General features: G+C 53.3%; 2 protein-coding genes across 5 annotated transcripts in view; one reads left to right on the top strand and one right to left on the bottom strand.

Annotated features, from left to right (window-relative positions):
* Nucleotides 1-16,631, top strand: part of ERBB2 (erb-b2 receptor tyrosine kinase 2) — a 32,974-nt gene extending 16,343 nt beyond the window's left edge. For 3 of the 4 annotated variants that reach the window (XM_064369578.1, XM_012451969.3, XM_012451970.3), the window contains exons 8-27: nt 1,697-1,816; nt 2,065-2,191; nt 4,722-4,795; nt 4,882-4,972; nt 5,174-5,373; nt 5,727-5,859; nt 5,942-6,032; nt 6,723-6,883; nt 8,876-8,923; nt 11,734-11,872; nt 11,953-12,075; nt 12,333-12,431; nt 12,856-13,041; nt 13,188-13,343; nt 13,457-13,532; nt 13,823-13,969; nt 14,642-14,739; nt 14,895-15,083; nt 15,371-15,623; nt 15,766-16,631. In XM_064369578.1, coding sequence (XP_064225648.1) covers nt 1,697-1,816; nt 2,065-2,191; nt 4,722-4,795; nt 4,882-4,972; nt 5,174-5,373; nt 5,727-5,859; nt 5,942-6,032; nt 6,723-6,883; nt 8,876-8,923; nt 11,734-11,872; nt 11,953-12,075; nt 12,333-12,431; nt 12,856-13,041; nt 13,188-13,343; nt 13,457-13,532; nt 13,823-13,969; nt 14,642-14,739; nt 14,895-15,083; nt 15,371-15,623; nt 15,766-16,121 — 2,867 coding nt within the window. In that variant the 3' untranslated portion in view covers nt 16,122-16,631. The remainder of the gene's footprint in view (nt 1-1,696; nt 1,817-2,064; nt 2,192-4,721; nt 4,796-4,881; nt 4,973-5,173; nt 5,374-5,726; nt 5,860-5,941; nt 6,033-6,722; nt 6,884-8,875; nt 8,924-11,733; nt 11,873-11,952; nt 12,076-12,332; nt 12,432-12,855; nt 13,042-13,187; nt 13,344-13,456; nt 13,533-13,822; nt 13,970-14,641; nt 14,740-14,894; nt 15,084-15,370; nt 15,624-15,765) is intronic. The other variant, XM_021670542.2, reaches the window with a different exon arrangement.
* Nucleotides 16,632-17,210: 579 nt separating this feature from the next.
* MIEN1 (migration and invasion enhancer 1) lies at nt 17,211-18,609 on the bottom strand. Its single transcript, XM_012451976.2, has 4 exons — nt 18,484-18,609; nt 18,268-18,365; nt 17,742-17,818; nt 17,211-17,659 (listed from the first exon to the last, which is right to left on the bottom strand). The coding sequence occupies exons 1-4, from the start codon at nt 18,570-18,572 to the stop codon at nt 17,576-17,578; spliced, it is 348 nt and encodes a 115-aa protein (XP_012307399.1). The 5' UTR covers nt 18,573-18,609; the 3' UTR covers nt 17,211-17,575.
* Nucleotides 18,610-19,011: the final 402 nt, after the last annotated feature.

Here is a 19,011-nt window from a genome sequence, read left to right as displayed (position 1 = left end):
TTTACCTTTTATTTATTTATTTATTTATTTTGAGACTGAGTTAGCTTTATTGCTACTCCTAAATTCTTTTTTTGTTTGTTTTCTTTTTAGATAGAGTCTCACTCACTCTGTGGCCTAGACTGGAGTGCAGTGGCATGATCTCAGCTCACTGCAACCTCCGCCTCCTGGGTTCATGCTATCCTCGTGTCTCAGCCTCCTGAGTTGCTGGGATTAAAGGTGCCCACCACCATGCCTAGCTAATTTTTTTTTTTTTTTTTTTTTTTGAGATGGAGTTTTGCTTTGTTGCCCAGGCTGGAGTGCAGTGGCGTAATCTTGGCTTACTGCAAACTCCACCTCCTGGGTTCAAGCAATTCTCTGCCTAAGCCTCCCAAGGAGCTTGGATTACAGGTGCCCGCCACTATGCCTTGCTAATTTTATTTTATTTTTTTAGTGGAGATGGGGTTTCACCATGTTGGCCAGGCGGTCTCGAACTCTGACCTCAGGTGAGCCACTCACCTTGGCCTCCCAAAGTACTGGGATTACAGGTGTGAGCTACTGTGCCTGGTCAATTTTTGTATTTTTAGTAGAGATGGGGTTTCACCACATTGTCCAGGCTTCTCTTGAACTCCTGACCTCAGGCAATCCACTTGCCTTGGCCACCCAAAGTGCTGGGATTACAGGCGTGAGCCACCACACCTGGATTTTTTTTTTTTTTTAAGACAGTCTAGTTCTGTTGCCCAGGCTGGAGTGCAGTGGTGCAATCTCGGCACACTGCAACCTTTGCCCTCCGCATTCAAGCTATTCTTGTGCCTCGGTCTCTAGTAGCTGGGACTACAGGCGTGCCCCACCACACCTGGCTAATTTTTGTAGTTTTAGTAGAGATGGAGTTTCACCATGTTGGCCAAGCTGGTCTCAAACTCCTGACCTCAAGTGATCAGGGATTACAAAGTGCTGGGATGACAAGTGTGAGCTATCGTGTCGGCCTAGATCAGTTTTATTTAACAGCTCACCTGTTTTCTAATGAGCATTTATGGACTGGGCTCGGACCTGGGGAGCCTCTTGCCTCCTCTCACAGCAACAGGAGTGGGCCTTCAGGTCCTGGCTGACTGTGTTGGGGAGAGAACAAAATGTAGAGCCAGGCCAGGTGTAGTAGCTCATGCCTGTAATCCCAGCACTTTGGGAGGCTGAGGCGGGTGCATCACGAGGTTCGAGACCAGCCTGGCCAACATGGCGAAACCCTGTCTCTATTAAAAATACAAAAATTAGCCAAGTGTGGTGGCATGTGCCTGTAGTCCCAGCTACTTGGGAGGCTGAGGCAGGAGAATCACTTGAACCGGGGAGGCGGAGGTTGCAGTGAGTCGAGACTACGCCATTGCACTCCAGCCTGGGCGACAGAGCAAGACTCTGTCTCAAAAAAAAAAAGAAATGTAAAGCCAGACCATTTGGGTTCAAATCCTCGTTCCTCCACTCACTAGCACAATGACCTTGGATAATTTACAGAACGCTCTGCTTTGGTCTCCCTTTTTGCAAAATGGGAATCTCACAGTGCTGATCCCATGCAGTTGTTGTGAGGAGTAAATGGGTCTCAGGTGCTGGTGCATGGTAGGGCATTTAAGTATTGGTTGATATTATTCTTCTTGTACCTGGGCGTGGTGGCACTGCTCATGGTGGTGCACGAAGGGCTAGGTATGTGGATATATGTTCCCACTCTCCTTAGACAATTACCTATCAACGGACGTGGGATCCTGCACGCTTGTCTGCCCCATGCACAACCAAGAGGTGACAGCGGAGGACGGAACACAGCGATGTGAGAAGTGCAGCAAGCCCTGTGCCCGAGGTACCCACTCTGGCCCTCTGCACCTGCAGCCTGGCCCAGCCCACGTTTTCCCGTCTTTCCTCAGGCCCTCCTGGAACCCAGTCCTTTCCTTCTACTCTCTCTACCCCTGGCCCCCCTCAGCCCTACAAGTGTCCCTATATCCTTTGTTAGCATGGGGAGGGGCCTGGACCCTAATGCCCATGTGGCTGTTGACCCGTCTTGGTGTGAAGGCTGAGACGGCCCCTTCACCACCCACTTCCACCCCTCAGTGTGCTATGGTCTGGGCATGGAGCACTTGCGAGAGGCGAGGGCGGTCACCAGTGCCAATATCCAGGAGTTTGCTGGCTGCAAGAAGATCTTTGGGAGCCTGGCATTTCTGCCGGAGAGCTTTGATGGGTAAGAGTGGGCACGATGGCCCTGAGACTGTGTCAGGGCAGACAGAGTCCTGAGGACCCCGATGTGGCAGCATCTCTGGGGGGTGGCAGGAGACAAAAGTTGTCAGCGGGGTGGGGGGTGGGTGGGGCAAGAATATACAGGAAGCAGACAGGAGACCAGAGGGAGCAGGGCCTTTGGGGTGGGGGTGGTTATTTTTGTAAAGGACATGCTATCCGTGAACAAGGACTTGTAAGGAGGTCAGACCATCTAGATAAAGCAAAATTCCCTTTGAGTTCATAGCAGCTTTATTCGAAATATCCCCAAATTATAACAAACTCAAATGTGCATGACTAGGTGAAGGGTTAAACAAGCGGCAGTGTATCCATTTGGTGAAATTCTACTTAGCAACAGAAGGAGATGAACTACCGATACAACATGAATGAATCTCAGACACATTACACTGAGCAAAAGAAGCCAAGATTCCATACTGTCTGATCCCCTTTATGTGAGGCTCTGAACACACAAAACCACTCTGTGGTGGGAGAGATCAGAACGGTGGCTGCCCTAGGGTGTGGGGGGCCTCAAAAGGGAGGGACACAAGGGACATTTCTAGGGTAATAGAAATGTTCTAGGCCAGGCATGGTGGCTCACACCTGTAATCCCAGCACTTTGGGAGGCCAAGGAGGGCGGATCATGAGGTCAGGAGTTCGAGACCAGCCTGACCAACATGGTGAAACCCTGTCTCAGCTAAACATACAGAAATTGTCCAGGCATGGTGGTGCGTGCCTATAATCCCAGCTACTCAGGAGGCTGAGGCAGGAGAATCGCTTGAACCTGGGAGGCAGAAGTTGCAGTGAGCCAAGATCGTGGCACTGCACTCCAGCCTGGGCAACAAAGCAAGACTCTGTCTCAAAAAAAAGAGAGAAAGAAAAATGTTCTGTATATTGATTGGGATAGTGGATACATGAGTGAGTGCTTTTGTCAAAACATCAAACTGTATGCTAAGAGTCTGTGCATTTTATTGTATATGTTATACTACAATAAAAAATGAATTGGGGCCAGGCACAGTGGCTCACACCTGTAATTCCAGCACTTTGAGAGGCTGAGGCAGGCAGATCACTTGAGGTCAAGAGTTCAAGACCAGCCTGGCCAATGTGGTGAAACCTCGTCTCTACAATAAAAAAAATTAGCCAGGCTTGGTGGTGTATGCCTGTAGTCCCAGCCACTTGGGAGGCTGAGCCAGGAGAATCGCTTGAACCTGGGAGGTGAAGGTTGCAGTGAGCTGAGATTTTGCCACTGCACTCCAGCCTGGGCAACAGAGTGAGACCCTGTCTCAAAAAAAAAAAATAAATAAATAAATAATTGGGCCAGGCGTGGTGGTGCACATTACAGGCATTGGCTCACGCCTATAATTGCAGACTTTGGGAGGCTGAAGCAGGAGGATTGTTTGAGCCCAGGAGTTCAAGGAAACATAGTGAGATCCCATCTCTACAAAAAATAGAAAAAATTAGCCAGGCATGGTGGTATTCACCTGTAGTCTCAGCTACTAGGGAGACTGAGGTGGGAGAATCACCTGAGCCTGGGAGGTGGAGGTTGCAGTGAGTTGAGATCATGCCACTGTACTCTAGCCTGGCTGACAGAGTGAGACCCTGTCTCAAGAAAAAGGAAAAAAAGAAAACTCTCTTTCATACTTCCTTTACCTCCACTCTCCATTCCAGAGGGGATCAGGGTTAACAGTATGTCTGTTCATCTAGACCATTTATGCATCTGTAGACACACACACAGTGAAGTGTGGTTTTCATCGTTTTGGTGGGGAGGTTGGTTTCTGTAAACGGGAGCGTATGGGGAGCACTGTCTGCACCTTGCTTTGGGAGTCGAACTGCCTCGTTCTCTCAATAGCTGCTGAGCAGATGGCAGCAAGGAGAGGCAGCTAAGAGCCCAGACTTGGGAGCCAGACTGCCTGGGTTTGAAACCCAGCTGTACTACTTACTAGGCATGTGACCCTCGTGCTGTGCTTCAGTTTCCTCATCTGTAAAATGGGGCCAAGAATAGTCCCAACCTCATAAGATGATTGTACCACCGCGCCTGGCCAGATGATTATAAAATTTGAATGAGTTAATATTTGTAAAGCTCTTGGAACAGTGCCTGGCAGATACTAGGTGCTCCTAAATGTTGGTTTTTATTATGTGGTCTGGGTGGCTCAGGGTTTTATTTAGCAGCTCCCCTATTTACTAGTAGACACTGAGATCATGTTCCATTTTCACTCTTACAAACAGTTCCACCTCATATGTGGCTCTGGGAACACAGGCCAGTGTCTCCCTAGGCCACATTCCTAGAAACAAGATTTCTAGATCAGAGGGTAAATACTGTTTTCACAGATGCTGCCAAACTAAGGCCTGGGCTTTGAAGTCCAGGATGGGAACAGCCAGGCTGGATGGGCAAAGGGTTTGAGGGAAGGCATTCACGGTGGGGAGTGGGCTGGCACACCCAGCGCTGAGAGTGATGTCCAGCCTGTTCCTGGCCCTGCTGACTCCTCTCCTGATTCCTCCAGGGACCCAGCCTCCAACACCGTCCCCCTACAGCCAGAGCAGCTCCAAGTGTTTGAGACTCTGGAAGAGATCACAGGTGGGCTCTGTCTATGTATCCTGCTCTGCAGGGGCTGGGAGTCCTTGTCGTGTCCCCAGCCTCCTCATCTCACCCTCTGCCTGCAGGTTACCTGTATATCTCAGCATGGCCAGACAGCCTGCCTGACCTCAGCGTCTTCCAGAACCTGCAAGTAATCCGAGGACGAATTCTGCACAAGTGAGCACTGGGAAAGAGGGGGCCTGATAGGGGAGAAGTCCCAGGGAGGAGTCCCTGTGGGAAGCTTGGGGCCTTGGGGAGTACTCCTGTTCCCCCGGGACACAGCAGTAACCTTTCCATGAGAGTTTGCAGAGTGTGCTGGGGACGGAGGAAGATGAAGGTAGCCTTTGCTGACTGTGAAGGGCGTGTGTTCTCCCATAGTGGTGCCTACTCGCTGACCCTGCAAGGGCTGGGCATCAGCTGGCTGGGGCTGCGCTCACTGCGGGAACTGGGCAGTGGACTGGCCCTCATCCACCACAATGCCCGCCTCTGCTTCGTGCACACGGTGCCCTGGGACAATCTCTTCCGGAACCCGCACCAAGCCCTGCTCCACACTGCCAACCGGCCAGAGCACGAGTGTGGTAAGACAGGGAGCCCAGTGCGTACTCCCCATCTGCCAGCACATAGGAGTGCCCACGGGGCCCTGGCAGCAGCGTTCTTGGACTTGTGCAGGCTGCCTGTCCCTGTGCGCCCTCTTGACTCAGCTCTGGCTGGCTTGGCCTCTTGGCATGGCTTCTCTAGCTGGGTTCTACCTGCCTTGGCCTCCTTCCCTCCCCCTCTGTTTCTGAAATCTCAGAACTCTTCCTCTTCCTACATCTGCCCCACCTGTCCCCACCCCTGCAGCCCAGAGCCATGTCCACAGCCAGTTCCCTGATTTACTTGGACCTGGGGCCTCCCCTAAAAATCCCCTGTGGTCCCTTCCTCCTCACTGCAGTGGGCAAGGACCTGGCCTGCCACCCGCTGTGCGCCCGAGGGCACTGCTGGGGTCCGGGGCCCACCCAGTGTGTCAACTGTAGCCAGTTCCTTAGGGGCCAGGAGTGCGTGGAGGAATGCCGAGTACTGCAGGGGTATGCGGGGCACAGGAGAGGGGCGGCCGGAGGGGTGCAGGGGGCTCCTCTCAGACCCCCTCACCACCATTTCTTCTCTCAGGCTCCCTAGGGAGTATGTGAATGCCAGACACTGTTTGCCGTGCCACCCTGAGTGTCAGCCCCAGAATGGCTCAGTGACCTGTTCTGGACCGGTGAGCTGCTGGCAGGCTCAGAGCTGGGTGGAGGGAGGCAGCAAGGGGGCATTGCCAGGGACTTGGCAGGCTGGTGAGACGTGGCAGGGTGTGCTGTCTGGTAAAATATCCCTGGAGAGGGCGCAGCGCTCAGACTCGAACAAGCAGCAGGGTGGCAGGAGAGGGGCCCTTCAGACTATGAAAAGTTCCAGAGGTCTGTGTTCGTGGCTGTGGCTGTGCTAGGGTGGTTAGCCCTGCGGGCTCAGGTGTCAGACTACCTGGATTCAGATCCAGGTCCTGCTTCCAACCTTGTTTTTTTCATTCCTAAAATGGGTATTGTAATAGTACCTGCCTTGCTGGGGTGTGGCGAGAATGAAATTAAACAGGGCTTGGCACAGCGAAGCACGGGAAAGGCTTTCTACGCAGCAGTGACTGTGGTTACTCGCTGTTACACCTTAGGTAATGCATTTTCCTCTCTGGGTGCCTCCCATTCTCCGGCTGAGTCCCCGCCCAGGATCCAGCTTGGAGGAGGGCCCTGAGGGAGGGGCCACAGAGACTGGGTGAAGAGCAGGAGTGTTTGTCCCAGGGGCACGGTGAAAATCGCTGCTGTGTGGCTGTGGGAAGCAGGAAGGGAACCCAACCAGGGGCCTGATCCTGCTGCTCTGCGGGTGTCAGTGTCAGCCTCCCACAAACATTTTCTGCCCCCACCAGGAGGCTGACCAGTGTGTGGCCTGTGCCCACTACAAGGACTCTCCTTTCTGCGTGGCCCGCTGCCCCAGCGGTGTGAAACCTGACCTCTCCTACATGCCCATCTGGAAGTTTCCAGATGAGGAGGGCACATGCCAGCCTTGCCCCATCAACTGCACCCACTCGTGAGTCTGAGGGTCTTTTCTGCAGAAAGAAGGACTTTACTTTCAGGGGCCTCTCTGGGGCTCTTATTATAAAAGGGGGCCAACTGTCCCTTTGTCATATCTTGTTTCTGATGACAAAAGCAACATGTTGTGAAAATTGTAAAATTAAAACATGAAATATAAATTAATGTCGGCCGGGCGCGGTGGCTCACGCCTATAATCCCAGCACTTTGGGAGGCCAAGGTGGGTGGATCACTAGGTCAAGAGACGGAGACCATCCTGGTCAACATGGTGAAACCCCGTCTCTACTAAAAATACAAAAATTAGCTGGGCATGGTGGCGCGCCTGTAGTCCCAGCTACTTGGGAGGCTGAGGCAGGAGAATTGCTTGAACCCAGGAGGTGGAGGTTGCGGTGAGCCGAGATCGCGCCATTGCACTCCAGCCTGGGTAACAAGAGCGAAACTCCGTCTCAAAAAAACAAAAACCAAAAATTAGCCAGCTACTCGGGAGTCTGAGGCAGGAAAAAACCCGGGAGATGAAGGTTGCAATGAGCCGAGATCATGCTGCACTCCAGCCTAGGCGACAGAATAAGACTCTGTCTCAAAAAAAAAAAAAAAAAAAGGTCAGGAAACAGCAATTTTATATAGTTCCACTTATCATCAGATTTGTGTGCATGTACATTTTGTGATGTACATGGGAACATTCTCTGCATACTGTTCTGCACTTTGCTTTCCCCACCACTTGTGATATCCTTTCTTGTGAGTACGGACGGATCTACCAGCTTTATTTTTTTTAATTACTCAACCTGTAACATGGATGTAATTTAACTTTGTCTGTTTTTGAGAGATACTGAGCTTGTTTCCCTGTTTTCACAGTTTATTGCAATTGAGCTCCATATACAAGTGACACTCGTGTATGCCCCCTAGTGTCCACGTGTTGGCATTTTTACGGTATATAGTGCTGGCAATGTTTATCACGAGGATGTATTCATGCGTTTCAATTTAAAGACAGCTAAATGAGAAAAATCAAAAGAATTATTAAAATTGAAATTAAAATTATAAAAATTAAAAGAAAAATATGGGTCCGGGCCAGGCACAGTGGTTCTCAATTGTAATCCCAGCACTTTGGGAGGCTGAGGCTGGCAGATCACCTAAGGTCAGGAGTTCAAGACCAGCCTGGCCAACATGCAAAACCCCGTCTCTACTAAAAATACAAAAATTAGCTTGGTGCCGTGGTGGGCACCTATAATCCCAGCTACTCGGGAGGCTGAAACATGAGAATCACTTGAACCTGGGTGGTGGACGTTGCAGTGAGCCGAGATTGCACCAGTGCACTCCAGCCTGGGGAACAGAGGGAAACTCTGTCTCAAAAATAAATAAATAAATAAATAAATAAAAGTCCAGATCCATATGGATCCTAGATCCAGAACACGGTGTTAGAACATGGAAAAACACTGCAAGATTCTGTAAAGTGAAAAAAGCATTTGCAAACAGTATGTACAGGTGGAATGCTGAGTCATAGACACTAATGGTTGTTACCAAACCGTTCTCCGAGAAGTCGTCTCAGTTTACCCTGGGATTCTTCTATGGAGGGAATAGTTGAGCTTTCAGACTTGATGCACTTCTGGGTGCCCCTCCCCACTTCCTACCCAGCACAGGCCACAGGGATCTGGACCCATATTCTGTTTTGTTCTTTCTTTGAGACGGAGTTTCCCTCTGTTGCCCAGGCTGGAGTGCACTAGTGCAATCTTGGCTCACTGCAACCTCCGCTGCTCAGGTTCAAGCAATTCTTGTGTCTCAGCCTCCCAGGGATTACAGGGCATGCTGGTTCCTTGGCTGGGGAAGGAATCTCCTTGTGGGGTGGTAGAAGGAGCACTGATGGCCTTGAGCCCAGTTTCTGCCTTTATCAAATGGGGATAATGACCCAGCCACACCCCTCCCAGGGTTGTTGTGAGGCTGGAACCACCCAAGAGGGTGGTTCCCAGAATTGTTGATGAGACTCTTTTTCCTGCAGCTGTGTGGACCTGGATGACAAGGGCTGCCCTGCCGAGCAGAGAGCCAGGTTGGCCTGGACCCCAGGATGGACCCCCCGTTGCCCTTCACTCCCCCACTGGATGCTGAGTGATCACTGCTGTAGGGAGGGAACCCCCTGACATATGTCCCTTCCCATCCACTTTTCCACTGTGGAACCTCCTGTCATTTTCCACTTCAACAAGTGACAGAAGACCTGCTCAGGTGTTGGGGTGAGGGGGCGGCAGGGAAAGATGGCTAGGAAACCCAATCCCTCCCTACCCTGGAGTAACTTGATGCCTTGTGAGGGACACAGGTAAAGTTCAGTTCCTTGGGACTCAAGGTAGACTGAGAAGAGTGAAGCTGCAGTGCTGAGGGAGCGATGGTAACTGGGGACAGCGGGAGGCTTCCAGGAGGAGGTGGCTTTTGAGCCAGGCTTTGAGAGAGGAGCAGGTATTGCACTTGCATTTAGATGGAAAGCACTGGGGGCAAGGTGACACGAGTGGGAGGCATCAGGAAGTCCAGGATGTGTTCAAAGGTTCTGGTGTGGGTGGCTGTTGAGTAAGCACAGGAGTAAGGGGGTCAAATTAGAGTCAGAGTGGGGCCCAACCTGGAGGGCATAGGGCCCGATCCCCAAGCCACAGGGTTGGACTTGACTATCTGACAAGCTGGGGAGCTTTGGGAAGGACTTTAGGGGAGAAAAACAGACTAGAGTCTGTCCTAGGCAATCATCTGTCCATGAAACGAGCATGCGTTACAGGTTTGGTATGTGCCAGACCCTGTGCTAAGCAAGGGAGTGTGGAGGGGACAGGATGACAAGAATATTGGGTCAACACCCAGGAGCTCCATCTAGCCCAGGATGAGCTATCTTTTTTTTTTTTTTTTAAAGACGGAGTCTCACTCTGTTAGCAGGCTGGAGTGCAGTTGCGAGATCTTGGTTCACTGCAACTTCCACCTCCTGGTTCAAGCGATTTTCATGCCTCACCCTCCTGAATAGTTGGGATTACAGGCACATGCCATCACATCCAGCTAATTTTTGTATCTTTAGTAGGGATGGGGTTTCATGGTTTCACTGTGTTGGCCAGGATGGTCTCAATCTCCTGACCTTGTGATCTGCCCGCCTCAGCCTCCCAAAGTGGCGGGATTACAGGCACAAGCCACCGCCCCCAGCTGGATGAACTATTTTTTTACTGATTGATTGAGACAGGGTCTTGCTCTACAGGCTGGAGTACTGTGGCACAGTCTCGGCTCACTGGAACCTCCACCTCCCGGGTCCAAGCGATTCTCCTGCCTCAGCCTCCTGAGTAGCTGGGATTATAGGTGCGCACCACCGCGCCCAGCTAATTTTTGTATTTGTAGTAGAGACAGGGTTTCACCATGTTGGTCAGGCTGGTCTCAAACTCCTGACCTTGTGATCCACCCGCCTCAGCCTCCCAAGGTGCTGGGATTACAGGCATGAGCCGCTGTGCCTGGCCTGTTGTCCATTCTTGAATGTAGTGGTGCAATCACAGGCTAAGTGAAGCCTTGACCTCCTGGGCTCAAGTGACCCTTCTGTAGTAGCAGGGACTATGGAAGCATGCCACCACACCTGGCTAATTAAATTTTTTTGTGTGTGTATAGCCAGGGTCTTGCTATGTTGCCCAGGCTGGGCTCAAGTGATCCTCCTGCTTTGGCCTCCCAAAGTATTGGGATTACAGGTGTGAGTCACCACTCCTGGCAATGAGCTGAGTCTTGAAAGATGACCCTGTGGAGAAATGGTGGTCCAGGCTGAAGGAACAGCCTATGCAAACACTGGGAGGTGTGAAAAACCATGACCTGCTGGTGGAAATTTTGGCTAGAACATCAAAATCATCGGGTGATTCCTCTACCCATGCAGCAATCAGAATCTCTGGGGGTGGGGCCCCAAAATTGCATGCATACAGATGGTCCCCTATTTATGGTTATATTACTTAGGATTTTTTGACTTTACATTGGCGGGAAAGCAATAATATACAGTCAGTAGAAACCATACCTTGAGTACCCATACAGCTATTCTGTTTTTCACTTTCAGAATTCAATAAATTACATAGCCAGGCATGGTGGCTCACACCTGTAATCCCAGCACTTCGGGAGGCCAAAGTGGGAGGATCCCTTGAGGCCAGGAGCTCAAGACCAGCCTGGGCAACACAGTGAGACCCCACTTCTACAAAAAGTAAAAAAGTTAGCCAAGTGTCGTGGCACCTGTCTGTAGTCCCAGCTACTTGGGCAGCTGAGGTGGGAGGATTGCTTGAGCCCGGAGGTCAAGGCTGCAGTGAGCCATGATCTCGCTACTGCACTCAGTCTGGGCAACACAGCAAGGCCCTATCTCAAAAATAAATAAATAAATAAATAACATGAGCTATTTAACACTTTATTATAAAATAGGCTTTGTGTTAGATGGTCCTGCCCAACTGTAAACTGCTGGTGGTGTAACTGCTCTGAGCACGTGTAAGTCAGGCCAAGTCTTAAATGCACTTTCAGTTTCAACTTACAATTGGTTTATCAGGATGCAGTCCCATGATAAGTTGAGGAGCATGTGTATTAACAGTCTCTTTAGTGATTTTTACACTGTGAAGTTTGGAGCCCTAAGCCAGAGCCAAGGGCAAGAGCATAGAGAATCTGAAGATGTGGAGAGGGCTCTGATTGGCTACAAGGAGTTTGAACTTTATCGTGGAGGCAGTGGGGAGCCAGGGCAGGTTTTAGAGTAGGAGAGGGTCCAAGTCTGTGGGTCACCCTTCTGACTTCCCTTTCAAAATGCCAAATACCTTCATGTCCCCTGTGGGCCCCTTCGTCCCTCCCACCCCAAACTGGCCCGCAATCCCTGACTCTGGCTCCTGTCCCCAGCCCTCTGACGTCCATCATCTCTGCGGTGGTGGGCATTCTGCTGGTCATGGTCTTGGGGCTGCTCCTTGGGATCCTCATCAAGCGACGGCAGCAGAAGATCCGGAAGTACACGATGCGAAGGCTGCTGCAGGAAACGGAGGTGAGGCAGCCTGAAGGCCTCCCAGCCCGCGTGGGGTCTGCACTGGCCCCCGGCACTGACCCACCACCCCCTCATCCCAGCTGGTAGAGCCGCTGACACCGAGCGGAGCCATGCCCAACCAGGCACAGATGCGGATCCTGAAAGAGACTGAGCTGAGGAAGGTGAAGGTGCTTGGATCCGGAGCTTTTGGCACAGTCTACAAGGTCAGGGCCTGGGCCAGGTCCTGGGGTGGGTGGTCCCAGAGGATGGGGCCGGTGCTTGGAGGGGTGTGGTCGGCAGTTCCGATGGGAGGGTCAAGAGCAAGAGCCGGAGGCAGTGTTTGGGGAGGGCTGTTACGGAAGGGAGCGGGGGCCAACCCCCAGGGTGGGGAAGGAGGTTTGGAGCACAAGTAATGATCTCCTGGAAGGTAGGCAGGATCCGCCCACACTCTTCTCACTCCTGTCCTCCTCTTTCTGCCCAGGGAATCTGGATCCCTGATGGGGAGAATGTGAAAATTCCAGTGGCCATCAAAGTGTTGAGAGAAAACACATCCCCTAAAGCCAACAAAGAAATCTTAGACGTAAGCCCCTCCACCCTCTCCTGCTGGGAGGATAGGAAGGACCCCATGGCTGCAGGTCTGGGCTCTGGTCTCTCTTCATTGGGGTTTGAGGAGATATGACTCCCTCAAACCTAGACTTTTTTTTGGAGACAGTCTTGCTCTGTCACCCAGGCTGGAATGCAGTGGCCCGATCTTGGCTCACTGCAATCTCCGCCTCCTGGGTTCAAGTGATTTCCATGCTTCATCCTCCTGAGTCACTGGGATTACAAGCATCCGGCTAATTTTTGTATTTTTAGTAGAGACGGGGTTTCACCATGTTGTCTAGGCTGATACTTGGAGCCTTCATAGGCTGTGGGCCGTGGCTGTGGTTTGTAACGGTTGGGAGGCTGTGTGGTGGGTGGGGGTGTGTGGGCCCTGTACCCTCTCAGTGTATCCTTGTCCCCAGGAAGCATACGTGATGGCTGGTGTGGGCTCCCCATATGTCTCCCGCCTCCTGGGCATCTGCCTGACATCCACAGTGCAACTGGTGACGCAGCTTATGCCCTATGGCTGCCTCTTAGACCACGTCCGGGAACACCGAGGACGCCTGGGCTCCCAGGACCTGCTGAACTGGTGTGTGCAGATTGCCAAGGTATGCACTTAGGGCACCTGGGCTCTGTGCAGGTCACTTTGGAGCAAGCTCCTGTATCCACATGGGGCTAGGAGGGGGATGCTTTCTGGGCATGTGGCCAGGGCCAGGCCCTCCCAGAAGGTCTACACGGGTGCTTCCCATTCCAGGGGATGAGCTACCTGGAGGATGTGCGGCTCGTACACAGGGACTTGGCTGCTCGGAACGTGCTGGTCAAGAGTCCCAACCACGTCAAGATTACAGACTTTGGGCTAGCTCGGCTGCTGGACATTGATGAGACAGAATACCACGCAGATGGGGGCAAGGTTAGATGAGGGAGCAGGGGAGGCAGGGTGGAGTGGGTCTGGCCCCTGGGAGGACTCTGAGTGGCCACCTCCCCACCACACCCAGTTGGAGGACTTCCTCTTCTGCCCTCCAGGTGCCCATCAAGTGGATGGCATTGGAGTCCATTCTCCGCCGGCGGTTCACCCACCAGAGTGACGTATGGAGTTACGGTGTGTGGTGGGGAGGGGTGGGTGAGGAGCCCTGGCTGGAGGGAGGATGAGAACTGGGATGGGGAGAATTTTGGGGCCACCTCAGCATGTGGAGGGAAAGAAGCAGCTGCCTGTGCCCCACCTTGCAGGGTCTATGCACTAACCAGAATTAGAGAAAGACTGGGTAGGTTCTGTCTCCTGACTTCACATCTCTCCCGTTGCCATGGTGCTACGATCCTGGGCAGAAACTCTGGCTCAAGACCCTAAAGCTCCTGCTGGCCCTCCCACCCCTGTCCCTGTCTCTGCCTTAGGTGTCACTGTGTGGGAGCTGATGACTTTTGGGGCCAAACCTTACGATGGGATCCCAGCCCGGGAGATCCCTGACCTGCTGGAGAAGGGGGAGCGGCTGCCCCAGCCCCCTATCTGCACCATTGATGTCTACATGATCATGGTCAAATGTGCGTGGCTGAGCTCTGCTGGCTGCTTGGAGGAGGGTTGGAGGTCCCAGGTGGAGGAGCCCACAAGGGGCATGGGAGGGAACCAGGATGTATGTTGACCCAGGAGCTCTGGTATTTTAAAAGGAGCCTCAAAACCTCGTATCCCTTTTATGGTCAAAGTCCAGAGCCACTCCAGAGGAACAACCAGAGAACCTTCTGTACAAAATTAAGCTGGGCACAGTGGCTCATGCCTGTAATCCCAGCACTTTGGGAGGCTGAGGTGGGAGGATCTCTTGAAGCCAGGAGTTCAAGACCAGCCCAGCTAACATAGTGAGACCCTGTCTCTACAAAAACTAAAAAAAATTTGCTGGGTGTCGTGTGTGCCTGTAGTCCAAGCTACTCAGGAGGCTGAGGCAGGAGGATCACTTGAGCCCAGTTTAAGGTTGCAGTGAGCTATGATTGTGCCACTGAAATCCAGCCTGGGCAACAGAGCAGAAAAAAAAAAATGTAAAAGGGAAATTAGTAGAGGTGCCCAAAGTTCTGGATGAAGAGCCCAGAGTCTAGTACTACTTCTCTGCCACCCGGGGCTGTCCCCTCGGGACTGTCTAGACCAGACTGGAGGGGGAGCAGGAGGGGAGAGGCAGCAAGCACACAGGGCCTGGGACCGGCATGCTGACCTCCCTCCTGCCTCAGGTTGGATGATTGACTCTGAATGTCGGCCAAGATTCCGGGAGTTGGTGTCTGAATTCTCCCGAATGGCCAGGGACCCGCAGCGCTTTGTGGTCATCCAGGTACTGGGCGTCTGTGTCTGCTCCCTGCCTATGGCTAAGAGCACCCTCCTGCAGAGGGTGGGAAGGGGAGATGACTCCAGTGGGCCAGACCCCTCACGGAAGGCTGCATGCTGGGCTGGGGAGGGGCCGCCATCCCGCCTCTCCTTCCTCTGCAGAATGAGGACTTGGGCCCAGCCAGTCCCTTGGATAGCACCTTCTACCGCTCACTGCTGGAGGACGATGACATGGGGGACCTGGTGGATGCTGAGGAGTATCTGGTGCCCCAGCAGGGCTTCTTCTGCCCAGACCCTGTCCCAGGTGCTGGAGGCATGGCCCACCGCAGGCACCGCAGCTCATCCACTAGGGTCAGTGCCATTGGTCACACTGTGTGACTGTTTACTTCCCCCAACCCCAGTGGACTAGGGTCCCTTTCTCTGATGTTCCCTCAACTGTCACCTCTCATGGAGACCCCATTATTCCTAAAAAAAATTCTTAACACCTTCCAACCTCTGTGACCCCATTCTCTCCACGGTGACTGTGTCATGTCCCAAAGGTGACCTCTGTTTTTCTTCTATGACCTTGTCACCTCCCATGAAGTCCCTATCCCGGATCCATGAGTGATCCCCATCGTGACATTTTTTCTTGTCCCCAGAGTGGCGGTGGGGACCTGACGCTAGGGCTGGAGCCCTCTGAAGAGGAGGCCCCCAGGTCTCCATTGGCACCCTCCGAAGGGGCTGGCTCCGATGTATTTGATGGTGACCTGGGAATGGGAGCAGCCAAAGGGTTGCAAAGCCTCCCCCCACATGACCCCAGCCCTCTACAGCGGTACAGTGAGGACCCCACAGTACCCCTGCCCTCTGAGACTGATGGCTACGTTGCCCCCCTGACCTGCAGCCCCCAGCCTGGTATGGAGTCCAGCCTCAGCTGAGAGACTTACGGGCGGGGGAGGTGGGGACCCTCAGTCCAGGGTCCACTGTGGGGGCAGAGGGAGTACCAGGGACACTGGGGTTCCTCCCCCTAACAGGTCCTCTTCTCTTGCCCTTTCAGAATATGTGAACCAGCCAGATGTTCGGCCACAGCCCTCTTCGCCCCGAGAGGGTCCTCTGCCTCCTGCCCGACCTGCTGGTGCCACTCTGGAAAGGCCCAAGACTCTCTCCCCAGGGAAGAATGGGGTCGTCAAAGATGTTTTTGCCTTTGGGAGTGCCGTGGAGAACCCCGAGTACTTGGCACCCCGGGGAGGAGCTGCCCCTCAGCCCCACCCTCCTCCTGCCTTCAGCCCAGCCTTCGACAACCTCTATTACTGGGACCAGGACCCATCAGAGCGGGGGGCTCCACCCAGCACCTTCGAAGGGACCCCTACAGCAGAGAACCCAGAGTACCTGGGTCTCGATGTGCCAGTGTGAACCAGAAGGCCAAGTCCTCAGGGAGTGGGGAAGGCCTGACTTCTGCTGGCATCAAGAGGCAGGAGGGCCCCCTGGCCACTTCCAGGGGGGCCTGCTGTGCCTGGAGCCTGTCCTAAGGAAAATTCCTTCTGCCTGAGTTTCCAGGTGGCTGGAAGGGGTCCGGCCTGGGTGGAAGAGGAACAGCACTGGGGAGTCTTGGTGCATTCTGGAGCCCTGCCCAATGACTCTAGAGCCCAGTGGATGCCATGGCCCAGCCTGGCCCTTTCCTTCTAGATCCTGGATACTGGAAGCCTTAGGGAAGCTGGCCTGAGAGGGGAAGCGGCCCTAAGGGAGTATCTAAGAACAAGAGCGACGCATTCAGACTGTCCCTGAGACCTAGTACTGCCCCCCATGGGGAAGGAGCAGCAATGGTGTCAGCATCCAGCCCTTGTACAAAGTGCTTTTCTGTTTAGTTTGTACTTTTTTTGTTTTGTTTTTTTTTAAAGATGAAATAAAGACCCAGGGGGAGAATGGGTGTTATATGGGTGGGGTGGGGGGGGGTCCCTGGGGATGGGGGAGGGATGGCCCTTCACACCCACTTTCTCCATTTGTAAATATATTTTGCAAACTGCTGGGCACCCGCCTATGTCTGGGGGTGGCTCTGCACCATCCCTTCCTGCTCACCTTACACTCAACTTCTCTTTTCCTGGAGGGAGTGGCTGGGAATCTTCAGAAAACTTGGATGATGAGGCACCTGATATCCAGTTCCCCAGCTTCAGGGTTGGGGGGGATTGGGAAGCTGGATTCAGATCTGAGAGTCCTTTGACAACCAGATCATTCTTAGAACAAACTAATTCCTAAGGCCACTCACCAGAATGGGGTTATTTCCTCCTTGTGGGAAAGGAGGGTAGGGTGGGGGCAGGATCTATTGTGGGACTCACTTTCCTTGCCTTGGCTATGCCAGAGGAGCTCACTGACCTAAGGAGTAGCTGTCTAGAAAGCCCACCCAGCCGGCACAGCCACCCTGGCGGCACAAAGGCTGGGCTGGTCTGATTTCTGTGCCCTACCACATTCCCAGACTGGACATATAAAAACACATACTAGTTAGCATTAGTGTTTGTAGTGCCACTTTATTGCCAATAGCTGACACTGCACTGGACTAGGGAAGAATAAATAAGATCTACCGTGGCATCAGACAGGTATTACCAAGCTGGAGAGAGGACTGGGCTTGCGTGGGCACTTATCCTGGGAAGAGGGTATAAGGTGGCTGGGGAAGTGTCCATGGAGAGTATCTCTTTCCTGCCCCCAACATCATGGAATCTTCTGTTCCTTCCGTGAACCCAAAGGGGCAAAGTGGAGGCCAGGGTCTCTTTGCTAAGGAGCTAAGTACAGGAAAGTGGCAGGGGGAGCTCCTAGCAGGACCACAGGGGCCAAGACTTGGACCCCAGAACAGAGCAGGAACCCAGTCTGTGCAGTCAGAGGATGATGCAGGGAGGACGGCTGTTGGTGATTTTTTCTAGGGGTTCTCCGTTGCTGGCTCTTCGGATGGCCTCAATGAGCTAGCAGATAGAGATGCAGAATGGCAGGATGCGCTGTTGTGGTAGGTGACCCAGAGGTCCTCCCAACACTGCAAATACTTACATCTTTCTCATAGGGAAAGCCCCCGTTCTCCAGCTTGGAGAACACCAGCTGTCCATTGATCTCTATCTCAAAGGCACCTGGTAAGAAATCAACAGATGAATAAATGGTACACTGAGAACACAGGCAGAAGTCAGGAGTTCCTCCAAAGGGGTCCTCTGACCACACGTGCTCTTTCAAGTCCCCCATCAGTCTCACTGGATACTCATTTGTAGCTCCTTAAGCCACTCCCCTACCCTAGGTTAACTCCAGGGAACTTGAGGGAGGCCTCACTTGTGTGTCCCCAACAACACTCAATAAAGGACCCCTCCCCTCCAACCCTGAACGATTACAGTCTAATTGGTTTTTCTCTACAGGCCTCCTCTGTGACCCCCCTGACCTATGGAAGGGAACTCATGTTGGCTGGACATTTTCCCATATGCTAGGCACTGCGGGCACTTTACATAAAACAGCCAATGTCAGAGCTAGAAAGCGGGAGAGCTGGCATTTAGAGCATAGACTGACTCAGCACGTGTTCCGCGAGCCTCACCTGTGCCCCCCAGGCGCGACTCGATCTCAATGCCCGGATACTGCTCCTTCACAGCACTGGCCAGCTCCAGGTAGGTCGCCTCGAAGCCGCAGGGTTCACTGGGGAGAAGAGACGGGGCTGGGCTGGGCTGGGGATTCGGGGGTGGCGCCTCCCGTGGACCCACCTCCGTCCAGCCCGCGGGACCAGGGTGGGGGCCCTCCAGCCGGAGCCGCTCACCAGTACTCCACCACGATGCGGACCCCACTGCCCGGCTCGATCTCCCCAGGAAGGGGCGCTACGGATGTCTGCCCCGGCTCCCCGCTCATCGCTGCCGGCTCCTCGCGGGGCCCTGCTTCCGGGTGTGACGCGCGCCGCGGGCACGTGACGGGGCGGGGGCCTCTGGAGCGGGGCGGGGCCGAGCGTGGCCTCTGGGCGCCCCCTGCAGGCCTCGGCCACTGCTACGTTTTGACCTCGTAACGCAGCTCCGGAGCTCGCACCCTGGGTAGCGGCTGGGAGGACAGGTCCAGACCCTACTTCCCTGGCCCGGGCTCCCGGAGTACCGGGCTTCCCCACTCCAGGTGTCCGCCGGACTTTATCACTTCATTTACTCTAATGGACAATCTCAGACTGCAAAGCACTTTTTAGTTTACAAAAGAAAGAGAAAGTGGTGGGGCAGGCATCCTGGGGATGGGGGCGGGTGTGGCTGATCTATGAAATAGTTGACATTTTCTCTCTAACATGCTGATGGCACTTGTTTGTTTGTTT

The sequence above is a fragment of the Aotus nancymaae genome, unplaced genomic scaffold (assembly GCF_030222135.1).
Source record: "Aotus nancymaae isolate 86718 unplaced genomic scaffold, 86718_ANA_hifiasm-v0.15.2.pri h1tg000089l, whole genome shotgun sequence".
Lineage (NCBI taxonomy): Eukaryota > Metazoa > Chordata > Mammalia > Primates > Aotidae > Aotus > Aotus nancymaae.
Note: the sequence above shows the minus strand (reverse complement) of the source record. Positions and strands in the feature narration are given on the sequence as shown.

Excerpts from the sequence above, each read along its gene's own strand:
- MIEN1 (XM_012451976.2), bottom strand. The coding sequence starts at position 18,572 with ATGAGCGGGGAGCCGGGGCAGACATCCGTAGCGCCCCTTCCTGGGGAG. Across the intron at positions 18,366-18,483 it reads CGCATCGTGGTGGAGTACTG|TGAACCCTGCGGCTTCGAGG; the intron begins GTGAGCGGCTCC and ends TCTTCTCCCCAG. Across the intron at positions 17,660-17,741 it reads GCTTTCCCTATGAGAAAGAT|CTCATTGAGGCCATCCGAAG; the intron begins GTAAGTATTTGC and ends TCTATCTGCTAG.